General features: G+C 39.7%; 1 protein-coding gene across 4 annotated transcripts; it reads right to left on the reverse strand.

The window, feature by feature from the left end:
- Positions 1–1222: 1222 nt before the first annotated feature.
- DAZL (deleted in azoospermia like) lies at positions 1223–27732 on the reverse strand. 4 transcript variants are annotated; one of them, XM_042471531.1, is made up of 11 exons: positions 27419–27732; positions 20521–20661; positions 19013–19104; positions 18314–18365; positions 9874–9940; positions 8608–8738; positions 7228–7305; positions 5828–5878; positions 4676–4780; positions 2661–2759; positions 1223–2101 (listed from the first exon to the last, which is right to left on the reverse strand). In XM_042471531.1, the coding sequence occupies exons 1-11, from the start codon at positions 27419–27421 to the stop codon at positions 2048–2050; spliced, it is 873 nt and encodes a 290-aa protein (XP_042327465.1). In that variant the 5' UTR covers positions 27422–27732; the 3' UTR covers positions 1223–2047. The 4 variants fall into 4 exon arrangements, with proteins under 4 accessions (XP_042327465.1, XP_042327468.1, XP_042327464.1 ...); XM_042471534.1 differs by lacking the exon at positions 27419–27732 and adding an exon at positions 27062–27180; XM_042471530.1 differs by lacking the exon at positions 27419–27732 and adding an exon at positions 25899–26026.

Genomic DNA, 27732 nt, shown 5'->3' on the forward strand with positions numbered 1-27732 from the left:
GCTGTCATTCTTTTTGGAGTCTTTGGAGGACCTTTCCTTTGGCTTATCAGCCATCTTTGAATCATTTGAAGACCGCTCCTTAGGTTTTTCAGTTGTTTTAGACTTTAACGTCTTGCCGGAGGAAGAAGAATGGGCCTTAGGAGAGCCCTCCAAGGCCTGGTCCCAGAGGGCTGCCTTTAACGTCAAATCTCTGTTTTTGAGGGCCTGAGTAGTCATGGACTTACAGGACGGACATGACTTGGGTTATGAGATTCCTCCAAACACAAAATGAGGAGTCATGACGGTCCGAGGTGGGCATTTTGGCCCCACACTTGTTGCACTGTTTAAAAAAAGCAGCTTTCTTCATGGTCAAATTGGACAGAACAAGCCATAGGACAAACAAGCCATAGGCCAAACCAGAAATCAGTGACAATGTCCAGAGGATTTAGCAAAGGGTAGTCAAGAAACAAGCCAAGGATCAAACTGGTAAGATCAATGAAAGCAAAACCACAAGGGTCAGGAAGCACACAAGCGATTCCAGAGCCAAGTGCCCTCTAGCTGCTAGCGTGGCGGATGAAAGGAACTGAGGCGAGTGGGATGCTAGGGGGGGTTATAGGGGCAGGGGAGCTACCACCAAAAAGTTGCAATCAAAAGTTTGTCCAGTGATTCCAGAAGTTTCCGAGCTTTACTGCACAGGTGCAGATATAACACATTTGTGTGATTCGCAGAGACCACGAAGAAGAAATGTATGTATGTTGCCTTACTAACCTGATGTACTCTTAGTTATAATAAAACTTCATTTCCATACCTTTTTAATGTTTCACTACTACTTTGCCTGTTTATGCACACAGGATACACTTTCCCTAGGTAGAAGAAAGGAAAAGCTAGCTCACTTTAATGTACCCATCACTCATCACAGTGCCCAAGAGGTGGCAGTGGTGACTGGTATGTGGGTGGGAACTGGACAATCTGGCTTGCTAGGTGCCCATTTGTGGCTCATTAGCTCAGTCAAAGAGCAGTCTGAACAGCACCTTCACTTTATAAATAGACTAACTGCATATAGCTTACGTTGGAGACAGAATTGCCTGAACTTCTCTAAATTCTAACAGTTCTAATCATTCTGCTGTTTTAGACTCACTAACTGAGATAATGACAATTGTTTAAATCAACCTTTATTCTGACACACTGCAGTTATGCCTGACTGTGCAGATATATTGTAACTTATATTAAATAACAAAAGAAATCAATTTTAAAAGAGTTTATTTGTGGAATTCTACTGATAGAAAACTAAAGTCTACATAATTAAACTGTTTTCCAAATTCTTTGATTTAAAGTTGGTGACCAGTTTTAAAAAGCTTAAGATCACAGAAAAGTACTTGTTCTTTCCACAATTTTAAGATATGGGTATTAGCCAAGTGTGCTCAGAATATAAAAAAGTGCAGCTCACCAAATACAATTAATACTATTAGTTACATCCTTGAGTACACTTTTAACTATCAGTTTATCAAACTCACAGACTAAGCAGCAGATGCAGCTAGTGAATGAAGTTTTCACTGATTAGATTTTTATGGCAATACTGTACCGAGTATGTATGTATTTATGAGACTGAGATGCAACTGGATGTATATCTATTCACCTGATTGAAGTACAGTTTTAAAAATATCTTTAGCAAAAAAAATAAAAATCCCTTCTATTTTAAATGTGAGCTGGGAGTAAATAGAGAAGATACATATTAAAATGTTAGAAAACTTTTAAGTGCCAACATGCAATAAAATAGAACTTTAAACATAAATTATCAGAACAACTATTAACTGAATATTTTCTGGTTAGAAATTTGAACACTTAAACATTTAGACAGATAAAACATACAAACATTTCAGAGTAACACAGAATTCAAACATGTCTAGAAACAGGCAAGACAGAAATTTCAAACAAACGGTAACTTCAAGGAACATTTGCCAAACAGGCTCCATAATTGTCCAGTGTTTGCCATCTATCTTAACTACAGATAAAGACAATATATGATGAATAAAAGCACTTCAGGTCTTCTCAAGTCAGTCTCATTAAATCAAACTGTTTTAAGAATAGCTCTGCTTCTTCTAAAATGATGTGCTCTCTTCTCCTACAAAAGAGGGCAGGAAAAAAAAGAGAAGTTAAAGTAAGTGATTCACACTACTTCTTCAGAGAACAATTCCAATTTAAGGTAGTTTTCCATGTGGTAAAAGCAGAAACGCATGCACATCCTCTGTCTTATTGGTACTGTGCCACAAGGGAAAATTACACATTACCCTGAACGCATGCATCTATAAACAGAGGAAACAAGCTCCTCTTCACATAGTATGTAAAACATGGACAGTGGATTTGGAATTCACTGGTGCATTCCCTACTGTGGCCTCCTTGTGATGCAAGATACTACTGCCAGATATCCATCATCGGAACAGTTGCAACATTTGAATGCCAAATTAGATAAGGCTATAAAGGACAAGACTGCTTGTTTGCAGCTGTCACTGTCAGTCAAGTCTGCAATCGGAATATCTTGTTATTTCTACGTTTTTAAGTGCCACTGTGCCAGTGTCAGCAAATTTGGTGGTTCCTACTAATAAAATTCAGTAATATTTACTGATTAAGAACTGCTGCACCAACTTAAGAGCTCTTACAAGCTTGCAGTCTCTTATTCATACCTTAAGGTAGTCCTCTTGAGTTACAATATTGTTCCTCAATCGACTGTCTGGATTATACAGACATGATACTACTGTCTGTATGCTTCGGTCCACAGATTTCTAAAATAAAGTTTTATTAGTTTATTGTCAATATTGCACATGGCATGTACCCAAGATTGAGCATGAACTTGTATGCACTAAAACCTCTGCTAAAATGGTTCCTTATCTCCAGATCACAAGGTTACATATTTAGTGCTTGGCAACTTTTCTAATAGTCATTTTTAAGACACCATAGCAGCAACTCAAGAGGGAAGTTACAACTCCTTGTCCAAAACAAAAAGTCATTTCCCCCCAAAATACCTGAATTTCATGATGCTTGAAAAACAATTTTATTTCTAAGAAACAAGCTTGCACATATTATTGGAATTTCTGAATCTTCCTAAGTATTGGCACAGTCACTTTATCAATATTAATATAAAGAAATCTTTATACATAAATATATAAATATGTATGTATTTATTAAAACAATTTTATCTTGATGGTCAAACAAGATTAAAATAAGGGGGGGGAGTGGCTTACATTACCAAAAAGGCCTTACTCAAGATGCATCGATTTGAAGAGAACAAAAGCAGAAGCAGTTCACTGCACAACTAAACCTTAATGTTAACAAAGTGAATGTCCTCTAGAAACCACAGATTAAATCCTTAGCTCAGTATACTACATGTGCAGAAATTACATGCAGTAACATCTCATGTGACCTTCTGCAAACACAAGTATATGTAGGGCCTCAACAGACTGGCATAAAGAGCTGGCCTGGGGATGGTGTGGGGGCATGGCATCTGCATGCTGGCCACCCAGACACGGCCCACCTGACCAGACAGCAGGCGGCATCAGGCCAGATCTTCAGCACAGCACTTATATGTGCTGCGCTGAAGAAGTGGCGAAAAGGCACCGCAGCAGTGGCTAGGGCACCCTTTCCACAGTGCAAAAAGGAACCACTTTTTGGAAAGACTAGATTGGGGCCATGGTGTGCAGCTGCTGCGGCCCCAATCCGGCAAGGAAATAGAGGCTGTCTGTACAACTCTGCCGTCCCCAATATGAGACTTCATGTTGAAGTTCTCCTACGTTTCCAAGAGAAGTATGTGAAGTAAACATTTCCTAACCCTTTGGGACTAAAACTCCATTTAATGTTTGTTCAGACATTTGATACTTAAGGATCCAGAACCTCAAATGGAGAACTGAGTTAAAACAAACTCATGACCGAATCAAAATTTCCCAGCAATAAATCATGATTCACAGAGAAGCAATTCTATGTTTCACCTATATAACACTGCCTCCCAACTCCAGAAATATAATTCATGTTCAAGTAATTTTGGCCAAAGTCACAATATCACTGCCATGCTGTCACTTCTGCCAACAAAGAGCATAGTGAAGAAATGTTAGCAAACATGGAAAAAATACAGAATTAAGCAACAAAGTCAGTAGCTTGTTGCTAAATTAGCTATTTTGATTCACTACTAACTGTGATGACCCAACCATACAAGAGAAGCAATATATCTTCCCATACATACTCTGATCTTCCTCTTTTTCTATGGTCATTTATCTGACATCTTATCTAATTTAGTACAGTGGGCCCTTGGCATCTGCTGGCATTTAGTTCTAGCATCCCTCCCCAAGGGATAACAAAATCCATGGACACTCATGTCCCATTAAATACAATGGCACAGTAAAATGGTGTCCCTTATATAAAATGGCAAAATAAAGGTATGCCTTTTGAAATTTATATATACAGTCCCCCCTCCATTTTCACGGACTTCAAATCCATGTCTCTCGCCCATCTGCAGGCGGCAAACAGAGAGGGACAAAATGGGGCACACGCGCTGCCATTCAAATACTGGAACGGATCCCCCACAAAAACAGAGGGGCTACTGTGTGTGTGTGTGTATTGTAATATTTTCAAACCATGGATTCTTGAATTCATGAATACAGAGGGCTGACTGTATATATAAAGGGATCACAAAAGAAATCACATATACCTTTTGTGGACTGTTTGCACAAGATTGGGAAGTGTCAGTCATAGAACACTCTGCTTGGTCAGTTCCTGTATCTATTTCACCACCATAATTCACTGCAGTGTAAGCCTGTGAAAGTTATAAAGTTTAAATATTCAATATAACTGGATATAATGAAAAGAAAGCTAATAGAAACAGAATTATTACATGCAAGCTAACATTGAAATCCAGCATCCAGAATGAGTAAAACCAAATAGAGACTGAACAGATCAAGGGGACAAGCAAGAGAATAGTAAAAAACTCTTCAAAATTCAAGGGGCATAGAGAAAACATCAAAGCAGTAATGTAAAGCTGACTCAAACTGTAATAATCAGTCCATAAGACAAAAGCGAAAGTAGCTAGAGAAGGGTTCCTTTGATGAACTGAACGAAATGAGTAGGAACATGATGGATATTGCCAAGTACAGTTGGCCCTACTGCCAAAGAATTAAAAATTCTTGTCTAGAAGGTTCAGAGGATCTACTGCACAGACACAGAACACCCCGTGTGTGAGTCACAGAATCCATGAAGAAGAAAAACTTATCCAGTAGCTTAAAAAGACGCAAGAAAAGGAAGCGGACATCTTCAGAAGTCCTTTTTCAAGTGTATCCTCAAAATGCTCAACTAAGTTAAAATTAGATATGGTTATTATTCAAAATCATGGCAAAATCACAAAAAGTCCTGTAACAGAATCTCCTCTTGAGATTATCGCTCTCTTTATTTCCATTGAGATACCAAGCAAAAACCAGTAGTTTTCCTAGGCTGTTATCATTTGCTTTATATTTTCAGAAATATGACTTCTGGTTAATTAGTATTAAATTAATTTCAGTTGCTTTTCAATGCTATTTAATTTGCTAATTGATTCCAGATTTTGATATCTCCATACAACATCTTGAAGACATTATGCAGTAGAAATTTGTAGTAGTTTAAAAACTAATTTTTACATGAGCTAATGCACAAATTATCTTTAAGCTGTTAGTCCAGAAGACCAAAGAGAAATGCTTTCCAGTGTCCATTTTTATTGTGAAGAGCTCTTCTATTTTTAATCATTGTCAGTGTTATTTTAACATGAGAACTTTTTCTTAGGCAATCTAGCTGTTTGAACTTATACTTAAATAAAAAAGGGCAACCCCCTTACCGGAGGAACAATGTAGTTTCTTGGCTCTCCAGGAGGCCACTGTGGTGGAACCTTTTTTAAAAAGAAAATGAAGACAACATCAATGTCCAGCGGTTTTTGGCACTGCGTATTTTAATTCTACATACTACCATATACAGGGATGCATATATAAAAACAAAAGTGTAACAGCTTTAAAGAAACATGAAAAGACAGAGAATAAACACTATATATATATATATATATATATATATATGGTAGAACATTCTGAAAGTCATTTCTTTGGTGAGGGGGATAGGAAGCAATCAATATGCAACTAACTTCATATTTAAGTTTTAAAATATCCACATTCGGGATTGCCATCAAATTTTTATTTTCCATTTCCCTGACTTCCTCTAATAAACTTTTGTTGAATTCTCTTACTACTATTCAAAAATAACTAAGTTAAAAATGTTGTGTTAGTTTACATTAAAGGTTTAACTAATTTAAAATTACATAAGCTCCCAAATGCATTTTTTTTTAAAAAAATCATCAAGATGAGAGCTTCAATAAGAACTTCTTTCAAAACTGGCTGTTAACTCAAAGAAGGACATGTGCTTTGAGTTGGGATAAAAACTATGTCAAGATGGAAACAGCAATACAAATAATGTCTGTACCAGAGGTGGGCAAAGAGAAGCTTTTTTTTGCAGTCCCAGACTCCCTCCAAACTCCCTTATACCATCCCTTTTCTGGCAAAAGAAGGATGAATTGCCTCTCTTGGTAACCTCTAGGACAGTGGATTCACATTCTAAATCCGTTGCAAGCCTCCTTGTACTGTTTAATATCAATCAAACAAAACACTCAATAATCCTTTCTTCTAAACCACAAGTGGACTTCTACCCAGTACCAGTTTTTCAGGGTTTTTTTTTTTTTAAAAAATAGCAGTCCATTTGGCTTCCAGTGCATCACAAGGAAACAAAATTGGTCCCTGGACCCTTGCTCTAAACAAGATAAAAGACAAGGCCTTTGTTCTAGTTTAAAGATACAGTGGGTCCTTGTTATACGCTGGGGTTTGGTTCCAAGATCCCCCGTGTATAACAAAATCCGTGTATGCTCAAGTCCCATTAAGTATAATGACATAGCAAAATGGTGTCCCTAATAAAAAATGGAACATCAAGGTAAATTTATACTTTTTTGGAACATTTTCAAACCGTGTATGCTTAAATCCGTGTATAAAAAAATCCGTGTATAAGAAGGGCCGACTGTACATTAAAATATATTTTAAAGCCTTGTGTTTCTTGAATATACTGTACCTTTAGAAAGCCATATAATGATTATGACTTCTTATGGGCTATTCTCATAAACATGTAGCTACATTTTGGATTCAGTTTGCACCTGATGTAAGCCACACCAAGTTTCTAAAACTTATGAATATTCATACAAACCTGATAATTATAAGTTGGCTGGTATCCTATAGGAACTTGATGATGAATTAATAAAGCTGGTGAACCATAAGGATATGTCTGTAAATTTAAATATAACATTACAGTTGGATATATTTTTTCCATCAATAGAACAGGTAACAAATGTTAGATCTTAAAGATTTTGGAAAATGGTTCTGAAAATTTTCACAAGCAACCCTTTACAAGACTCAACTCATGGGAAAAAGCTAGATTTAACTAGCAAACATATGTCACTCTGGCTGTATCTGCACTGCAAAAATAATCCAGTTTGATATCACTTTAACTGCCATGGCTGAATACTATGGAATCCTGGGAATTGTACTTTTATGAGACATTTAGCCTTCTCTGTCAGGGAGCTCCAGTGCTACAACAAACTACAAATCCCAGAATTCCACAGCATTGAGTCATGACAGTTAAGGTGGCATCAAACTGAGTATTTCTGAAGTGCAGATACAGCCTGTTAGCTGGATTAAAATCAAAGCAAAACATACAGTAGTTTGTTTCTTAAAAAAATTATTCTTATTTAATTCATTAAGAAACCAGGATATCAAACCAAATTCCTGTAGACCGTCTTCTCTTACACATGAAGAGTACAACAGCATGAATCAAAGACTTGTGCTCGCTCATTAATGTATACATCCAAACAGATCTAAACTAAGTTTAGACTAATGAGTTTAGATACTAGAAATGGAACACAGTGGACCCTCGTCTTATGTAGGGGATCCATTCTGGACCCCCCACCTCGGGGAAGGTGAAGTCCACCTATGCTTGAGCCCCATTCACTTGAATGGGGCTTGTGCACACGGCAGTGCATGCGTGCCATGGGTGTGTGTGCTGCCTCTTGCGCTCCTGCACGGCTTGACCACATTAACTCAAAGCCGCGTATAATGCAAGCGCACTATATATTCAAAGAAACCTGGTATCAGTAAATACAGTGCACCTGCATTTTACGCAGGCACGGCATACACAACTTTCAGCATATACAGTACTGAAAGCCGTGCTGGAAAAGCCCCTTGTGCACACCAGAAGAAGTAATTACTTCCAATGGGGCTCGAGCACACATGGATTTCCCCTTATGTGGAGGGATCCGGAACGGATCCCTGCGTAAGGGGAGGCGGGCCCACTGTAATAGTTTTTACTCACATTCAATAGTCTCACTTGATGGAACAACATTTGCCCATTCATGCTGAAGACGGAGTAACAAAATAAATAAAAGACTACAGAGCTCCAATTAAGGGGTGAATTTGACTCAAAATTCAAAATTAAATTATGCAATTGTATTTAATCATCCATACAAAAAAAATTCAAAATTAACCACACGAAGTGTTAATTAGAATAAACCACTCCAAAAAAACCTTCTACCTGAATATACTGTGTGACAGGACTCATCATGGCTGGAGGCTGCATGTACGTTTCTTGGTTACTCCAAACACTGTGGAACTGAGGTGGGGGTGAATTAATAAGCACAGGTCTGGGTGGCACATGATAGGCACCTTAGAAGATAAGAAAAATATTTAGAATGCTCTCATACATACACTGCCCAAATACCACATTTTATCTTTAAACACCTGCTGCTGTAGCATCAAAAAAAATTCTTTGTCAGGGTGGGGAACTATAGTCCTCCAAATATTGCTAGACTGCAACTCCCAACATGCCACATAGCTGGGTATGATGACATGAAGGCAATAGGAAGTGCAGTCCAAAAGTGTTGAGAGGGCTGCAATTGCCTAGCCCTGTGCCAGTTCCACAGAAATTGGAACTAGTACTAATGTATATGTACCTGAGCTACACTACACTATTCGCAAGACTTGCCCTGTAATGCCATTTGTGTTTTCTGAGCAGCAAAATTCCAGTGAAGATTACACCTTAGTATGTTGAGGGTTGTATCTTTAACATTTTGTATTTATCAGGAATTATATAGGCTGGTACAAAGTAGGTTTTGTATAGTATGCTTATTACTGTTATTTAAACTACAACAAGAATATTAAATCCGCTGTTTCAAAAGTTTCCTTTCATATAGGCCTGAGTACTGGAGGTTGAGGGGCAATTATACCTTTCCCTGACCCACAGTGGGCCATACTCACTTTCCCATCAAAAAAAGGCAAGAAAACCCTGCTACCATTGATAATAGTGACTGTAACACCAACAGCAGCTCACAGATCTCCCTACTCCTCATAGCCACAGAAGGACAGAGAGCTGCGAACTCTTTTCAAAATGCCTTGAGAAGGGTAACTACTCCCTCATCCCATGGTCTTTGTTCCCAAGATTTCTGGGAGCAAGCAAGCCATTCTGAAAAGACGCACCCATTCCTCCTTTCTGGTGATAAGCAGGAAATGTCCCCTTGCTGAGGACATTACTGTTTTTCGCTATCTCTTCTCTCCTTTCCATGAATGCTTACAGAAAGAGAGTTGCTGGGCTTGAGAAGAGAAAACAGCGAAGGAAAACAACAGAGAGAAGGCCGCCACCATGCTTTGTTGCAACAAACTGGCCTATTAAGGTATCTTTTTAAAAGGAGGACACTAGGGAAAGCAAAAGGCCTCAAAACAGAGCCTGGGGCCCACCTGCCCCCCCCCCCCAGCCACATAATTCCCTCTCCTCATACAGGCAATCACGTGAAACAGCACTCACATAAGTTTGGGTGTTTCCTTATTGCAGGTCCTAGTTTCAGTTTCTTCCCATGGAAGTTGATTTGTGACTGGAAAAAAAAGTCACATTTATAACATTTGTTACATGTTCTGAACTGCTAATTTTTTTTCTTAAAATATACACATGGATTTAACACAAATACACAAATCAAGCTGTAGTGCACATATATGAAGCCAAAGCATTTGCAACTGCTTTTGAAACTGCCTGCATTATCCATTTCTATTAGCATCTAATGTCATTCTAATTAGCATTCTCCCCCCCCCCCCCATCCCAAAACCTTGATTTTAATAATTGGTCCAAAAGTCACAGGCTAGGAAGAATTCCATAGAATCATAGAATTACAGATTTGGAAGAGAGCACAAGGGCCATCCAGTCCAACCCCCTGCCATGCAGGAACTCATGTTTTGTTGCAACATCCCTGACAGCCTCCTACAAAGGAAATTTCTGAGGAAGTGTGTTCCACTTTCAAACAGCTCTTACAGTCAGAAAGTTCATCCTAATGTTTAGGTAGAGTCTCTTTTCCTGTAGCTTGCATCCGCTGTTCTGGGTTCTAGTCTCTGGAGCAGCAGAAAACAAGCTTGTTCCATTTTCAATGTGACACCCCTTCAAATACTTAAACGGGGCTATCGTATCACCTTTTGACTGTATCTTCTCCAGGCTAAACATACCTAGCTCCTTAAGTCTCTCCTCATAAGGAATGGTTTCCAGATCCGTCACCATTTTGATGACCCTCCTCTGGACATGCTCCAACTTGTCAACACCTTTTTTGAACTGTGGTGCCCAGAACTGGACACAGTATTCCAGGTGAGGCCTAACCAAAGCGGAATAGAGTGATTCTAGACAGTATACTTCTATTGATGCAGCCTAAAAACACATTGGACATTTTAGCTGCCGCATCACAATGTTAACTTGTAGTTGAGTAAAAGCTGCAGCCAAACAGAAAGAAAAGCTCCACTAGATAACTTATGAAACTCTTCCAAGTTAAGGACAGATGAACAGCAAAAGTAAAATGGACAGAAATAGGGCCAGAACCCTGAACACAACTGTTCAGTGACTCATATGAAGGAACAAAGGAAACTATTGTAATAATCAATGCAGAGAAATAACAGATGACAATGAAAAATATAGATCAAAATCTGAGAAATCAAAGGGAAATTTAAAACAAGAGTGAGGATGCTCTACAACCAGCAGGGGAACACATTAAATGACCAAGTATAAATAAAATTATGATGGAAACAATAAAATGAGATGAAAGGATGAGATTCATTCAAGGGAAGCATCATTTGAAAGTGAAGTGGAAACTGAACTTTGGAGAAATAAATCATCTGTAACAGATGGAATAACCATAGAGCTGTTTCAAGCAACAGAAACAGAATTCATTTAAATTCTTACTAAAATCTGTCAGCAAATATGGCAAACAAAAAATGGCCCACAGGTTGGAAACAGTCCATATTTCAAGCCCCAAGAGAGGTGACAGTAGGGATTACAGTAACCACTGAATCACTGCATTAATCTCCCATGCAAGCAAAGTGAAACTAAAATTTTACAACAGACTTCTACCACATATGGAGTGAGAAATGCCAGATGTCCTAGCTGAGTTCAGAAGAAGAAGGGGCACAAAGAGTAATACTGCAAAAACACATTGCACTTTTCCATGCGGGGACCTAAGGTTAAAGTGTTGGCATCCCAGAAAAGCAAGCAAATTTGCTAATGATTATCACACACAGAGCACAACAATGGGTTAAAAGCACATTACTTAGGCAAGAAAGTGGGTAGAAAGTGAATTTGGGTTTCAGATGGAGGAGGACAAATCCCGTTGCTAGCTTGAAAATAACTTTTTTTTGCGCATATCCAAACTGTCATTTCCACAAGTGCATTCACACACATGCTCCAGAGAGGAAAGAGAAACCGGGGAGGAAAATCTTTGCCCCAAAAGCTGTTTCAGAGGAAGGAAGGTTGAAGTTTCCCTTTGCAAAATCCCATAAAACCACACACACACACACACAAAAGGAGGGGGCTGGTCTATAAACCTGCCTGATTTCAGCGAGGCTGAAACTCCCAAATGCCCTCCTTTTCCAGGGCACATCCCCCACTTCACCCTCCTGTACAGGAGGAATTCCAAAATGTCCTCTCTCTGCCATCTCCCACCAGCTGTTCCCTCAGACTTAAGACTCAGAGGCTGCAGGAGACCAGCCGTGCGAGGGAAAGAGGGGTGTGTGTGTATCCCTTTAAGAACAAGGCTGTCTCCTGCTCCTTTGCACAACAAGGAACCATGGTAAATCTGGGAACAGGGAGAATCAGGGAAATAGTTTTCAGACTGCTGCAATTATGTGAAGAAAGCGCATTAATGAATGAGCTGGAAATGAAAAAACGGTACTTTTGTGAAAATGCTTATTTCCCTGATTCACCTCACTTTCTGTTTGGATTCTGACCAGTTTGTGCACAGAATCATCTGAAAAGCAATTGTGAAATTGTCCCTAATGCCCTGGATGATCCTGCATTGTGACCAGTTTAATCTTCCAATTTTCCCTGTGTGATAAAGTCCATTGTGTAATGGAACACTCCAAAGAATTTCAGAAGAAAACCAACCTGTACTTTATAGATCATAGCAAAGCTTTTAATTATGTAGATCATAAAAAATTATGAACTGCTCTTTAAAAACAGGGTGTGCCACAACATTTGATTATTCTAAAGCATAACTTGTACTCAGGACAAGAGGCCACTGTTACTGTATGATAGAATATGGAGAAACAGAATGGTTTCCAATCAGCAAAGGGGACAGGCAACTATGCATTTTGGAACTCTTCAATTGTATGCTTTGGAAGCAGTCCTGTAACTGCTACAATTTTTTGTGTTACCTTTTTGGAGGACAGGAAGGTATATTGTTTCCAATCTGTGGCCCACTGCTTTGCTTTTAATTTTTGCTGACAAATTTTAGTTACAACTAATCAATTCTGTTTTTGTAAATTGCGGTAGCTCTGTTTCTGGTGATCTATTTCTCTTAATTGTTCCTAGTGCAGTTTTCAGTTTACTTTCCGAAATTTGGAGTTCATCTTCATATAATTCTTCTTCCCATGTGTCATTTATCCTCCCATCAACTCTGTACATTTCTTCTGTGTACTGTTTCCATTGTCTTTTTATTTTGTCTTTGTCATATATTATGTTCCTCTGCTATCAGAGCATCCCTACCCTTGGTTTGAATAGGCATGTAACTCCCTTCAAAGGGAGGCTAGAAGCCCATTCTTTTGTATTCCTACCATCAGCAGGGATTTTTTTTTTATCCAGGTAGGCTTTTGGCAAACAACTCGGCCCTGAGAAAAGGGAAGTTTATTAGTGGGTGCTACAATTTTAAATTGATCTGTTTCTTAAATTGCTTTTAACTGAATTGTTTTAATATTATAATTTGTTTAGTTGTGCTTGTAATATATAAGAAATGAGTAGTCCATCAATTTAAACTCATAATGAAGAAAAGGGCTTCTTCTCTTCCATGGCCAGCCTTCTTCTGGTGACTGAAAACAATGAGCAGATTTTGACCATATTCTTAGTAGTTGTTGTATGTTTTTTTTTTTTAAACTGTCGATGATTAGAAAGAGCTACATAATTCAGGGTTTCATCTTGAATGAGCATGTTGGTTTTAGATGGATAGCCAAAGCCTGGTTGGGAGAAAATGGGGGATGGCAACTATCCCTGCCAGATCAAGTGCAGCTTGAAATAGACAAGGAAGCAGAGTTGCAATGACCAGCAGCGTGTTCCACTTTAAAACAGCTCTTACTGTCAGGAAATTTTTCGTAATGTTTAGGTGGAATTGCTTCTCCTGTAGCTTGAATCCATTGATCGATGTCCGAGGCGCTGGACTTGCCCCATCCTCAACATGACACACCTTCAAATATTTTAACATGGCTATAAAGTAATCCCTTAACATCCTAGCTAAACACACCCAGCTCTTCTTAGGGCATGGTTTCCAGACCTTTCACCATTCTGACTGCCCTCCTCTAGACATCCTCCAGTTTGTCCACATCCTTCTTGAATTGTGGAGGCCAGAACTAGACACAATATTCCATGTAACTGACCAAATCAGAATAGAGTGGTAATATTACTTCCCTTAGTCTAGGCACTATATTCCTATTGATGCAGCCTAGAACTGCATTGGCTTTCGTAATTGCAACATTACACTGCCAACTCTTGTTCAGCCTATGGTTCATTAAGACTCCTAGATCCTTTTTGCATGTACTGCCATCAAGCCATGTGTCACCCATCCTATATCTGCATTTAATTTTTTCTGACTAAATGTAGTATTCTACATTTTTTACTGTTGAAATACATTTTGTTGGTTTTGGCCCAGCTTTCTAATCTGTTGTCATTTTGAATTCTGATCCTTTTCTCTGGAGTATTAGCAACCCTTCTAAATTTAGTGTCATCTGCAAATTTGATAAGCATGTCCTCTATTCCTTCATCCAAGTCATTGATAAAGATGTTGAACAGCACTGGGCCCAGGACTAGGCAGAATAAGGAGCTACTGTGGACCCTCTGGGTTCGGTTGGTCAACCATTTACAAGTCCATCTAACAGGTGCATTTTCTAGCCCACATTTTACTAGTTTTTTCAAAAGCCTTGCTGAAATCAAGATATGATACCACACAGCATTCCTTTCATCTACCAAGCTTGTGACTATCAAAACAGTCTGGCATGATTTGTTTTTGAGAAACTATGCTGAATTTTAGTAATCACAGCATTTCTTTCTAAGTGCTTGCAGATGTCTTTTTAATGATCTACTCTAGAATCTTTCCTGATATTGATGTCAAGGTGACTGAATAGTAACTATTTGGGTACCCCCCCTTTTTTTTTTTAAATGGGGACATATGCCCTCCCCCTCCCTCCAGTCTCCTGGGATCTCTTCTGTTCTTCAGAAATTCCCAATTATTTTTGACAGTGGTTCTGAGCTTACTTCTGTCTGTTCCCTTGGATGTAGGTCACCTGGCCCTAGAGATTTGAATCTGTTTAGACTAGCTAAGTATTCCTGTATTATCTTTTCAGCTAGTCTGTGCTACATTTTCTCTGCTGAATCATCTACTCCATCTTCTCCAGATTGAACACTTTTCTCCTTTTCAGAGATGGCAGAGACAAAGGTGTTGAGTAATTCTGCATTGTCTGTTCCCTGTTAGCATTTTGCTATCTTCTCCATGCAGTGGCCCTACCATTTCCTTGTTTGTGCTTTTGCGAAAAAGCCCTTTTTATTGTTTTTAACCTCTCTAGCAAGTCTGAGCTCATTTGTGCCTTAGCTTTTCTGACTTTCTCCCTAGACAAGCTGGCTGTTTCTCTGAATTCTTCTTTGGTGATCCCCCCCTCCTTCCCATTTCCGTACAAGTCCTTTTTGAGTCTTAGCCCAACTGAAAGTTCTTTAGACATCCATCCTGGTTTCTTTAGACACTTATCATTTTTTTCTCCTCACTGGAACTGTTTGAAATTGCGCTTTCAGTATTTTTCCAATATTTCATTTTTAAGAAACTCCCACCCCATCTCTCATGAACTCCCTTCTCTATTAGTATTCCTGACCATGGAACTGCTACTAGTATTTTTCATAACTTCCACATCAATCATGGAGCTGGGTCAATGGGGCAGGTCATACTCTTGATCTGATTTTGTCACCCATGGTGAAGCTGATCTATAGACCAGAGGGAAGGAAGTTGCAGAACTCTGTTGTCATTAAGTTAATTACCTAAAAGGATTTAGCTCCTGCAACTTTGCTGAATCATTGATCAATCTGTGAAATGGGGAAATTATTCAGAAAGATGACTCCACTAATTATAACCACCCACTACTTGGACACTAAGCAGAGCTTACTTAGTTTTCTAAGCTCAGGGAAATGAAATACTTGCATAGACACTAGTGCAGGAAGACTCAGGATGATTCCAATCTAATACAAAATAATTGATCTGAAAGATACTTTGCTAGCAAATATCATTTGTATCCACTCATACTTGGGGTTTTGGTAGATTCTGATTAAGTAACCGAGACAACAACTTGACCAGTTTTGACAAATGCATTGGGCACTAAGAAGAGTTTCCTTAGATTTCTGAGTTGAGGGAAATGAAATGCTTGCGTAGTGAGTGTGTAGACAAGATGGAGAATGTAACCAGTTGCCAGCAATACCCACATCCACTCTGGCTTGGTTAATAGCTGCTAGAGGAGGGCTGGACAATTTCTGCAGATCCTTCTTTGAAATAGGTTATATACCGATGTTCTAAAGATAGGCCCTTACACCTTAGACAGTTTACAATCCTCCTGCTAATATCCCATTAGTGAATTACAGTGGCATTAATCAGACTTATACCACTGTAACTGACTTTTTGGTCACTGTAGAGGTTGGAATTCTATCCTGACCAAGCAACAACCAAAACCCCCCCCAAACACCTCATAAGTAGCACAGCAACCTAACAATGCTATTTTTGTGTAGTCAGAGAACAAAGGTTATCAACTGTCAGAGAGCAGAAAGAGTCCAGCTATTTTTCTGTATATGGACTTGGTGCCAGGACTTCATCTGCAGGGATTTCCAATGACATCAGAGGTTCCTGAAGATGCCCACTGGCACACGGTCAGCTGCAGAATAGCTAAATGCTTTCCTACTGATCCCTCTCCCAGTCTTCTACAACACAAAATGGTTGTGTTGTGGAGTGAGTACTGCTTACACCGCTGGTTGGGGGAGTTACCATCAGGAGATGTAACTACATGGGATATGTGTATCTCCTGATGCAGGTTTCCAGCTAGGATCTTAGCAGCAGGTGATGGCAGTGCAACTCCAAGTTTTTTGGATTAAGCCTACTATTTAGAATGGTTCCCATATAGGTTCCAACCAAGGATTATAACAGAAATTATTCAGTGTTGGTTTTGTGCCTCATCACTTATAACTGCAACATCCATCCCCCACCCTCTCAAATGATGGTGAGAAGGTTCTGTACAAGTCCTGAGCAATGACAGACTGGATATGACCAGTAAACACTAAATGTGGCACCCAAGCTGTCCTTTAGATATTTTACCTGCTTTGAGCCTACTATAGTGGCAAACAATTTGTTTCCAGTTCAAGGTACTGATTTTGACATATAATCCAAAACTATCTGAAAACCCTCCTCATCTTGTTTGAACTTGTCGATATCTTTTTTTTTTTAATGAAAGGACATGCTCTTATGTCTCACCAATTTATACTCATCCATCCACTAGACAGGTTAGATGGGAGGGCAGATGAGGAAAAAAAATTTTCTGAAGAACTCCCTCTGGAACATATTCCCAAGGGAGGTTAAGATTATCTCTATCCCTTTTTCAACTGACAGTAAAAACTATTATGCCAGTTCTTTTGGGGTTTAACAACTTTTAAAGAATGTCTCGGTTTTGCTTATATTTCTTCAAGATATCAGCATATCTTTTATTGCCTTGACAATACTCGTAATTAGAAAAAAAATGTTGCTGTTGTGTGAAAATGCCTCCTAAATTAAAGGCAGACTCTTTATGAAACTATTTAACATTTCTTTGCAGTCTGCTGGAAATCAAGATGCTCAGAAATGACTTGTGACTTCAAGTCATTTCTGACTTGGTGACCCTAAGGCAAATCTTTCATGGCATTTTCAGAGGCTAAGAGTGTGCAAATTGCTCAAACTCACCCAGTGGGTTTCCATGGCAGAGCACGGAATCAAACCCTGATCTCCAGAGTTGTAGTCCAACAGTCACACCACTGCATTAATATTTATACATATTTATAAATAAATTATGAATTCATGAATAAATATATTTGATAATGAGCATGAAAGGAGGAGCAATGCCAGTGAAGAAAATGGGAAGACAAAGCTGAATGCTGATAATAATGATTTATTGATACATTAAATGTAGACTGCATGCTTTTCTATTGTTTTTAAAAAAACTTATTTGGAGCAAATAGCTTTGAGGTGTCTTGGTCTAATAATTAACCAAAAAAAAAAAAAGGTTTCTTCAAAGATTATTCCAACAAATTTTTACCCAAGTCCATCAGGGGAAATCTAAATATATCAATAAATCATTCTTTCTGAATAGTAGTTTGAAATTTTTATTGCTGTTGTTTGATAATACAGTCATTTTTGTGCTGGTTGAGAAGTCAAAAACTATGATTTTTCAAGAACTACAACAGGCTGAAAATTCAGGGGAACTGGAATGTGTTCTGATGGGTGACTAATTTCTTCCCCACTATTTTGAAATGAAAATGATTAAGACCCCTTTGGCAGACAAGACTCTAAACTGTTAACTTGAGCCACAAACTGCCAACAGAGTCCAAGCATACTTTAATCTTATGCTGTTTAATTTGTAAACCTATTTCCTTACAGTTCCCAGGCAAAAGAAGTACCAAATCTGTATAAAAAATTCATGCAAGCATACTACAGGAGCCTGAATTAAGAACTTACTTCAACTATTTTCTGTACATCTACGTTGTCCAAAAATGATACAAATCCATACCTACAAAAACAAGACAAAATTAAGTATAGTAATGCCAAACATTCCACAGATGAGTACCATCACTAAAAGCAGCTTCATATACTAGTAGAACAATTGTTTGCTCTCCAGGTGTTGCTGGATTACAATTCAACACCACCCCACAATATTAAATATGCTGCTGGGAACTGCACTCAACAGTGTGTGAAGGCCCTCATATTTCCCACCATACACTAGAAAAATAACATGCTTAGCACATTATTATTACAAGCTAAAGAGATGAAGATTCCAAGTGGAAAATGAGCGTTACATTCTTAAAAGGATGCAAGCAATAGTTTAACAAAATAAAAAAAATGCTCCCCATATCACTTATTTCTGTCAGCAACTTTATATCCCACCTTTCAGCTGCAAGATGCCAATACAGCTTTCAAAAGAGATTCAACCCATATTTAATAAAATTACAACATCACAGAAACATATAAAGGAGTTAATTATTAAAAAAAGCAGATCAATACTAAACCATATCTAGCAGTAAGAAGCAAACTCATACTCTTGGTTCACAGCCCACTGTTAAGGCTCACATTACATTAATATGTTATGGTATAGTGACTGTCACCATAATGGTTACAATATCACCAATGGAGCTAAAATAACCTATATACGCTACTCACCCTTTGGACACACCAGTTCTATCAGTGATTATTTTCACTTCTTTGACCGTGCCATATCTTCCAAAGAAGTTCCGAATTTCCGTCTCATCCATCTAGAGATACATTGTATCATACAAAGGTGAATACAGTACTGTCATTCTCACAAATACTGCTTCAATTTTTTTAAAAGCTCCCTTAGCAAAACAATGAACTCTCAGTTTATATCACCCCATCGCAATTACTGTTGCTGAATGAAGTGAGAGAAATAGAACTTATCCAAGCTTATATTAAGACAGTCTGAATATTTTTGGGTGAAATTAAGAAAGCTAGTGAAAAACAAAAGAATGGGAAAGGTGTTAATTAGGGGCTGTATAATTGCTCCCAAGGGGCGGTGGGAGGCGCCCCTTTCCTGGCCGGATTGGGGCCGCAGCATCCTCACGCCGCGGCCCTGATCCAGTCTCTGAAGGGCACAAAAAGGAGCCGCAAAAACAGCTTTTTGCGCACTCCAAGGAGCGCCATAGCCTCACAGCGCACGGCTCTATGGCATTGCATCATGATGGCACATGCTGTCTACAGCAGCACGCACCATCATGGCACCATGGGGGTGGAGTTAGGGCAAGTGTTGTCAGGACGCTGAGCCCTGACTCTGCCCACAGGCCGGCACAAGTGCCAGTTTGTACAGGCCCTAAGTTAGCATCAGCTCCCTCAGCAAGAAGAAAATTAAATCAAGAAAAAATACTTTTATTTCTAGTGGATATAATTTATTAGACAGATTTGTCTTAACATGCTTTGAACCAAAAAGTAGCCAGGGTTTTTAGGGGAGGAGAGTTATTTTAATAAGGCTGCAGTTTTGAGATTTAGAAAGTCAGAAAGTGACCATACGGCCTAGTTGAAATAACTATGTTGAAGAAAAAAGTCTGCTTAGAAAAAAATTCTATGTTCCTAGCTATTTCAAGTTAAACAGGTACAAAACATTCTGAGCAATGTTCCACCTTGAAATGGTGTGCTGATATAACAGCTAGAACACCAGAATAAGATGCAAAGAATTTGGAAACTGTGCTTGCTCCTTATTGGCGAGTTTGTGTATATAGCCTTTTGTTGATGAATTCTTGCTCAGCACGAATATAGAAATCTTACAAAAACTTGTTTAATTGCTAGTTTAAGATGGAACCTTGGGCTACCAAGCCAGAATCCACCTAGTGCTACATTGTTAAATAAACTGCTGAGTATTCAGGATGGAACAGGACATAAACGTACTGTAATTCAATTCAATACAATATAAAATAGGTACAGACATATACAGAAAGCCAGCATGATACAGTAGTTTGAGCTAGACGGTGACTTTGTGAGACCAGGGTTTGATTACTTCCGCTCAGCCATGGAAATCTGCTGGGTGGCCTTGGGCGAATCATACTCAGTCAGAGAAAGGCAAGGGCAAACCATCTCTGAACAAATCTTGCCAAGAAATCATGGTGATATGGTTCACCATAAGCTGGAAATAATTTGACGGCATACAACAATACACATACCCTGATATCAATTCCTCCCACGAAAATTGTATTTGGCATGATTTTCCCTTCAGGAAGAACATATCCTTGGCTTGTTGCAGGCAACTGAATGTTTTCTTCCCGAGAAATGCTTGTATTCTGAGCATCTTGATTTCCAGCAGACTGCAAAGAAATGTTAAATAGTTTCATAAAGAGTCTGCCTTTAATTTAGGAGGCATTTTCACACTTTAGTCTAGGAAGTACATATGAATATATCATGAGTGTAAGAGTAATATGTGGCACAGATGACAGCATATAAAGAGAAATCAAGTGTATAGCTTTCAAGCCCTTTACATTTTAGTTTGCCTATAATATGATTATAAAAGCCTATATTGGCCAGCTTTACTTATCTTGCAGGTTCCAGTAAAATCACATCTCCACATGTATCGTGTTTATATTATTGTTCTATGTAACATTATACATATCTGTTAACATTAACAGCTATGAACAGTTTTGAAATATTAAGATTATTCAATTTAAGAGATTAAAGCACGTCAGTAGTTTTCAGACTGATCTGACTGATCTATGTACAGTCAGTACATAGCCTAGCCAGGCATCAGACTTCCGTAACCTGAAAAATTTCACTAAATACCTGCCTGGATAAAAACCCATCACACAAACATCCATCTCCCTAGCTATTGTGTTACCAACCCAGTCTTAAGAGGCTGCTAACTTCTGGTAATGTTAAAAACACTATTATTTCTAAAGCCAAGTTTCAGGAGCATTCATACTTCAGTTAAACAAGTATGTCTTGCACATTATCTCTTTAACAGAGGCAGAAATAACAAAAAGAATTAGCATAGGTTCCAACACCACAAAAGAAGAGTAATTCAACACAATCCAGCTAAGTTTTTACAGTATCCAAAACTAAAAACATGCACATGAGAAAAGAACCAATCAGGTCAGATAAGCCTTTCATAAATAAACATATGGAATCTTCTAGAAACCACTTGAAAGCTTCTTCCAAAATGTATCCAGGGATGACTTTTTTCATTCGCCTCCACTTTTATTACTGTTTCCATTTTGGTGGTTAAACATACAGATCTAGGCTTTTTAAAATACAATGGGTATAGTTGATAAAGCAACCTTATATGCTCTTCCCACTGCCTTTTATGATGATCTTTATGGATCCTTAGGCACAGGATACTGCAGGCAGCAGCTGTTTATCTTGCATGATGTAGACAGGCACATACAGCAGGATTGGCCAGACTAGAGTAAAAACTCATACTTTTCCAGCTCCATTTTATTATTGTTTACTGCAGACAAACTGCTACAACCAGACACCAAAAGTATGTTTCTTCAGCCCTCCTTTTCCCCATACTGCTGCTGCTAATTAAAAAAAAACTTCCCGCTACAAAGAAGACAAGAAGGAAGTCAGAGGCTTGGGGGTCATGAAGACTGTAAAAAGGAACTTCTTTGTGAGAGGCTTTGTTAACTGAGATATGCCTGTACAGTAATTACCCAATTGAAAAATCCTAAACATAGGTAAGCCTCCCTCAGAAGCCAGGTGGTTGTGGAGGGCACTGGAAGAAACCACGGCTCCTGTGTGGTTCATGCACAATACAGTCCTACTGGGACTACAGTTGCTGTCAGGTCCTGAGGGAGAAAAGGAATGATGGACTCCTACTGTCCAAGGTGCTACTATTGCACTTTGAGCCTCTGCTTTTTGGAACTGAAATCTTGTAAAAAAACTGACTAGCTTTTTGTTGACCCCTGAAGTGAAGAGATCTACCTGCAGCTTGTAAAAATAAAGTTCTAATTGGGAAAAGTCCTCTATAAAGTTTTAATTGGTGAAAATGACCTCCACCTCTTTGAGATGGCCACTCGGCCTTTTCCAGGACATATACTACATTTCAACCTTCTGTCCAACACAATGGACAAACGAAAGGAATAATTTAAATGTAGATCCAGTCAAAATTTTGTTGCTAGTACATTTTAAGCATTTGTCTTAAGTTCTGTAAGTACACTGCAAGCCAACAAGGCATTTTAATGAAGATATGTTAATTAGAAAAATATGGCTGAGTACATAAAATACAGTATATGTAACAGAGCTGTAAATAAACCAGATGAAATGAATTTATTTTTATATGAAGAGGTTTTAGCTTTTATTTTTTAATGTCCTACATTTTGCCATGCCTTGTCCTTCTTTGTTGTTATGATATCTGGTCACCTTGTACTTCCCTGGTTCTAAAGTCGGCTAAGAAAGTAACCTTCCTTTTTCAGGATGCTGTGAATGCATCAAACAGCTCACACCAGGAGTGGAGGCTTCTTTGTGAAGTGACTAGCAGTGTCTGCAAATAGCTATTGCACTGTATGTGACAGACACATTGCTGCAAACCATCCCTAAACGTCTTGCGTTCCCCCAGACCTCCTTCAACATCTTCCTAACACTGATGCTTCTGAAAGCTTCACAGAAGGCAAGGAAGAAGGGTAAGGGTGGTGGTGGTCTGGAGACGCATAAACAAACTTTTTTAAAAGAAGCTTCTTTCTGAGTGACAAAGGCAGGGTACAGACTGCCCAAAAAGGGTGGCCTGCCGGTGCCTGGTTTTGGTCCATGGGGCTTCCCTGCAGAGCCAAAAGAATCCACAAAAAGCAGGTTCTTCTTGCAATGCCATTATGTTGCAGTGCGCCAATGGCGCACTTGTGACGTCATAATGGCAGCGCCCATCTGTACAGGGCACTGCCATTTTCACACCCTCGTCACATGCAAGGGGCGTCTAGAAGCGGCGCCCTGAGGCACCCCTCGCACGTGACGAGGGCGTCCTTTTCGGCCCGTCTGGACTGGGCCTATACTCCCAAACACACTGCAGAAATAATCTAGTCCAAGACTGCTTTAACTGCCCTGGTTCAATGCCAGAGGATTCTGGGAAGTAGTTTTACGAGACATGTAGCCTTCTCTGTCAGAGAGCTCTGGTGCTACAATAAACTACAACTCCCAGGATTCCCTAGCACTTAGCAGGGCAGTCAAAGCGGTTTCAAACTGGATTATTTCTGCAGTGAGTTTTGGACCTGTGTTAATTAAACTTCAATCTATAAACTGTGAGAGCCTGTGTGATGTAGTGGTTTGAGTGTTGACTATGACTCTGGAGACCAGAGTTTGAATCCCTGCTCACCATGAAACCCACTGGGTGGCCCTGGGCAAGTCACACTCTCTCAGCCTCATGAGAAGGCAATGGCAAACTCCTTTCTGAAGAAACTTGCCAAGAAAACCTGATGATAGGTTTACCTTGAGAGTCAATGTAGCACTGTGTTTTGAGTGTTGAACTACAACTCTGGGGACCAGGGTTTGATTCGCACTCAGCCATAAAACCCATTGGGTGATCTTGGCCAAGTGATATACTCTCATCCTCAGGGGAAGGCAATAGCAAGCTTCTTCTGAACAAATCTTGCCAAGAAAACCCTATTCGCCTTAGGGTCGCCGTAAGTCTGAAATGACTTGAAGGCACAAAAAGAACACATATATTCCCCAAATCAAAACGACTTGAAGGCATACCAACACACACAAAGATTCACCTTAGGATCTGTAATTTGGAAAGACTTGGAAGACAAACAACAACAATGTACTACACAAACTATATATGCCTAATGCATTCCTGCAACTTTGGACCTGTTCACTTGAAATGGTCTTCAACCCTATAGGATTTACCTAAAGTAAGTCCCAGGGAAGACAGCGGGACTTACTTCAAAGTTTATTGTTGTTGTGTGCCTCAAAGTTATTTTTGACTTATGGAGACTGTAAGGCAAACCTATCATGGAGTTTTCTTGGCAAGTTTCTTGAGAGGGAGGTTTGCCATTGCCATCCTGAGGCCAGGGTAACCAGATGTCCTAACCACAAAGGAACACAAGGCACTGTGAAATGTAGGACATTCAATGAAAATGTAGGGCTTTACAAAATAAAATAGAGATTAACTGAAAGAAATTGGCAGCACAAGCTTTTTTAGACTTCCGTCTACTTAATCAGCTGCATTTGGTGGAGTGGAAGCCAGGTACAGACATACATATGCCACTGGTATGTGAGGATGTCAATTCAAATTATGAATCCTCTGTGTATGGAAATGAAGCTTGAGGTGCAATTTTAACGATGGTCAAGCACAAGCTAAGCTCTAAGAAAGCCCATGCTGCCAATTGCTTTCTTTCAGTTAGTCTCAAAGATGCTACAAGCTCTCTCTCTCTATCCATGCTTCTTAGTTGTGTTTAAAATAGAGGATCTTTTGGCAATCTTCCCAGATTGAAATGCCATGGAAAGGGAGGACGTCTGGTCACCTTGTTTGAGGCTGAGGAGAGCATGACTTGCATAAGATCAGGTTGTTTATGCTCAAATGGGGAATCGAACCATGCCTTCAAGTGGTTTCTGACTTATGGTGGCCCTATAATGGGGTTTTCTTTCTCAAACCACTAGGCCACACTGCCTCTAATTCCAAGAACTGTAGATACAGGAAAAAGGGACTCCTCTAATAAGGACCTTCGAGCTCGTCTCTTCTCCCACAAACGTCCTCCCTGCGCCATTCCTAGTCTAATAAGGGAAAGAGAAACCAAAAGCTGATTTTGTCTCCCCTGAAACTGCAGGAGAAAGCCCTCCAAGGACATCACCCTTCAGCAGGGAGTTGGTTCAAGTCTCCTTCACCGTCTCTGTCGGACAAAATGGTGACACCCCCCCCCCCCCAAGACAAATAAACAGCCACAACGGCCCTGAGAGGATTTACTACTCCGTCATACATACTCCCTCCTTTCCAACCTTCTGTCCAGGAGGAATTTTAAAACGTCCTTCACTTTGAGCATAATTTAAGGCTGCATCTGCACTGCGGAAATAATCCGGTTTGACACCGCTTTAACTGCCAGCGATCATGGATAGGGAATTCTGGAATACTGTATGTAGGTTTTTTTAAAATTATTTTTTTAAAGTAAATTTTGGTTATGCTTTTTTTGGCAATTAGATCTGAAAATGTTCACAAGCATCCCTTTATAAGACCCAACTCATGGGCAAGAACTTTAGCACTTGTCACCCTGGCTGCATCCGCACTGCAGAAATAACCCAGTTTGACGCCACTTTAAGCGCCACGACTGAATACTATGGAATCCTGGGATTGGTCGTTTTGTGAGACATTTAGCCGCTGTAAGCGCCGCATCAAAGAACTCCCAGAATTCCACAGCAGTTAAAAGCGGCACCAAACTGGAATATTTCCATAGTGCTTCTGTTAGGTATCTCAAAACCGGATGCAAAACATAGCTGGTTCCTTCAAGAAAGTATTATCCCTTATTTCATTTGTTAAGAAACCAAGGGATCCCAAACCAAATTCCTCTAGACTAGACCTCAGGATCCCCATGCTCTTAAACCGCTGAAGTAATGCTAAGAGACGGACCATCATTATTTCGGAGGACGCGGTTTACATCTTTCTAGGAATGGTTTTCACTTTCGTTTGGTGTCCTCCTCCATTTCCCCCCCTCCATTTTGCGGTGCCTCGCCCTCCTTTTGCCGTCAAGGGAAGAAGAAGCCCTTCCAAAGCATGGCGAGGGAAGCTTCCCGCCTTTTCCCGCCCCGCTTCCTTCTTTGGCTGCATCCATACTGAAGAAATAACCCGGTTTGGCAGCGCTTTAACTCTTTGTCTCACTCTCTGCTATGGAACTCTGGGAGTTGGAGTTTGTTGAACTCTGGGCCCCACAATAAACTCCAACTCCCAGAATTCCATAGCCTTGAGCCAAACAGAGTCAAAGCGCTGCCAAAGCGGGTTATTTCTTCAGTATGGATGCAGCCTCTCTCTTCTGCTGGGCCTTCAAGTCCCTTCCGACTTATGGCGGCCTCGTTTCTTCAAGAGAAGAAGGGTTTTGCCCTGGCTGAGAGAGAGTGACCAAGATGGCGCCCAAGGAGGATGAGGCGCCGCAAAATGCAGGACACTCTCAAGGAAAATAACGGCTAAGAGCACATAGGCAGACAATTCAGCCTCCTGTCCAGGAGGAGTTCCAACAACGTCCTCCATTTTGGGCATCACTAAGAACCATGTCTGTTTGTATAGAGATACACAGACACACACACAATGCTGTGTATAAACAACCATCGCTAAGCAGTGCGTGTGTATATCACACTCACACACAGTACTTAGGGACTGTATGTGTGTATATATATATGTGTGTGTGTGTATATATATATATATATATATATATACACATACACAATGCTTAGTGATGAGTATGTATATATATATATATATAGACACACAGTGTATATGAATATATACACAGATACAATCATTAAGCATTGTGTATATTATATATATATATATATACTGTACTCACACATCACTACGTATGTATGTGTGTGTATATATATATATATATACACATACACATCACTAAGTGTGTGTGTCTATATACTGTATATATACACACACACTAAGGATTGTGTGTATACACACACTCACAATGCTTCTTAGTGATTGTGTGTATATATGTTACACACACACACACATATATATATAGTGTGTGTGTGTATATAGTCCTTCTCTCCTGTGGTACCAAACATACAGACCTGTTAAAACTCCCCTCTTTAGGACCCTCTCCAGCCATTTAACTTCCATAGGGCTAAGACTTTTGGCTCCCTTCCCCGCCTCACCACAAAAATAATAAACACAAAACAGCTCCAAAAGCCCTGATCTAACCCTAAACCGCCCTGATCAAAATGGAGGACCCTTTGGAATCCCTCCTGGACAGAAATAAGGCTGAAATGGAGGACGGGTCCGGGGGGGAGAAGAAAAAAGGGAGGACGTTTGGGTGCACTTTCCCAAGGGAGGCAGGTTTGCCTCAGCATCCTCCGCCCCATCCATCGATATCCATGGAGAAGTTACTCGTCGTTACCTGCGAAGAAACGCGTTCCCTAAAGACTTACCATCCTAACAGGCGTTGAGGCCAAAGTCTTCCCTTGTAAAAAAGAAACAAAGCCACTGAAAAGGCCCTCTAACCCAACAATAAAAAATGATGATGATAGTAATGATGATAATAATAATAGTAACAACCCAACCCCAAAAACGTCCCTCCCTCCCCCAAAAACACAACCCTAGTTGTTGGCCCTCCGCCGCCTTTTTGAAGGGAAAAGGCTGGGAAGACCCCGCCTCGAGTGGATGATCCCCGAGGCCTCCTCCTCGCCACACCCAGCCCTCCTTCCCTGGAGAGGAGGAAAGGGACCCAGCAGCCGGGGCTTCT

Source organism: Sceloporus undulatus, chromosome 6, assembly GCF_019175285.1.
Source record: "Sceloporus undulatus isolate JIND9_A2432 ecotype Alabama chromosome 6, SceUnd_v1.1, whole genome shotgun sequence".
In the NCBI taxonomy this organism is placed as follows: Eukaryota; Metazoa; Chordata; class Lepidosauria; order Squamata; family Phrynosomatidae; genus Sceloporus; species Sceloporus undulatus.

Excerpts from the sequence above, each read along its gene's own strand:
- DAZL (XM_042471530.1), bottom strand. Across the intron at positions 19,105-20,520 it reads TGGGAGGAATTGATATCAGG|ATGGATGAGACGGAAATTCG; the intron begins GTATGTGTATTG and ends ATGTATCTCTAG. Across the intron at positions 5,879-7,227 it reads AGCCAACTTATAATTATCAG|GTTCCACCACAGTGGCCTCC; the intron begins GTTTGTATGAAT and ends TTTTTAAAAAAG.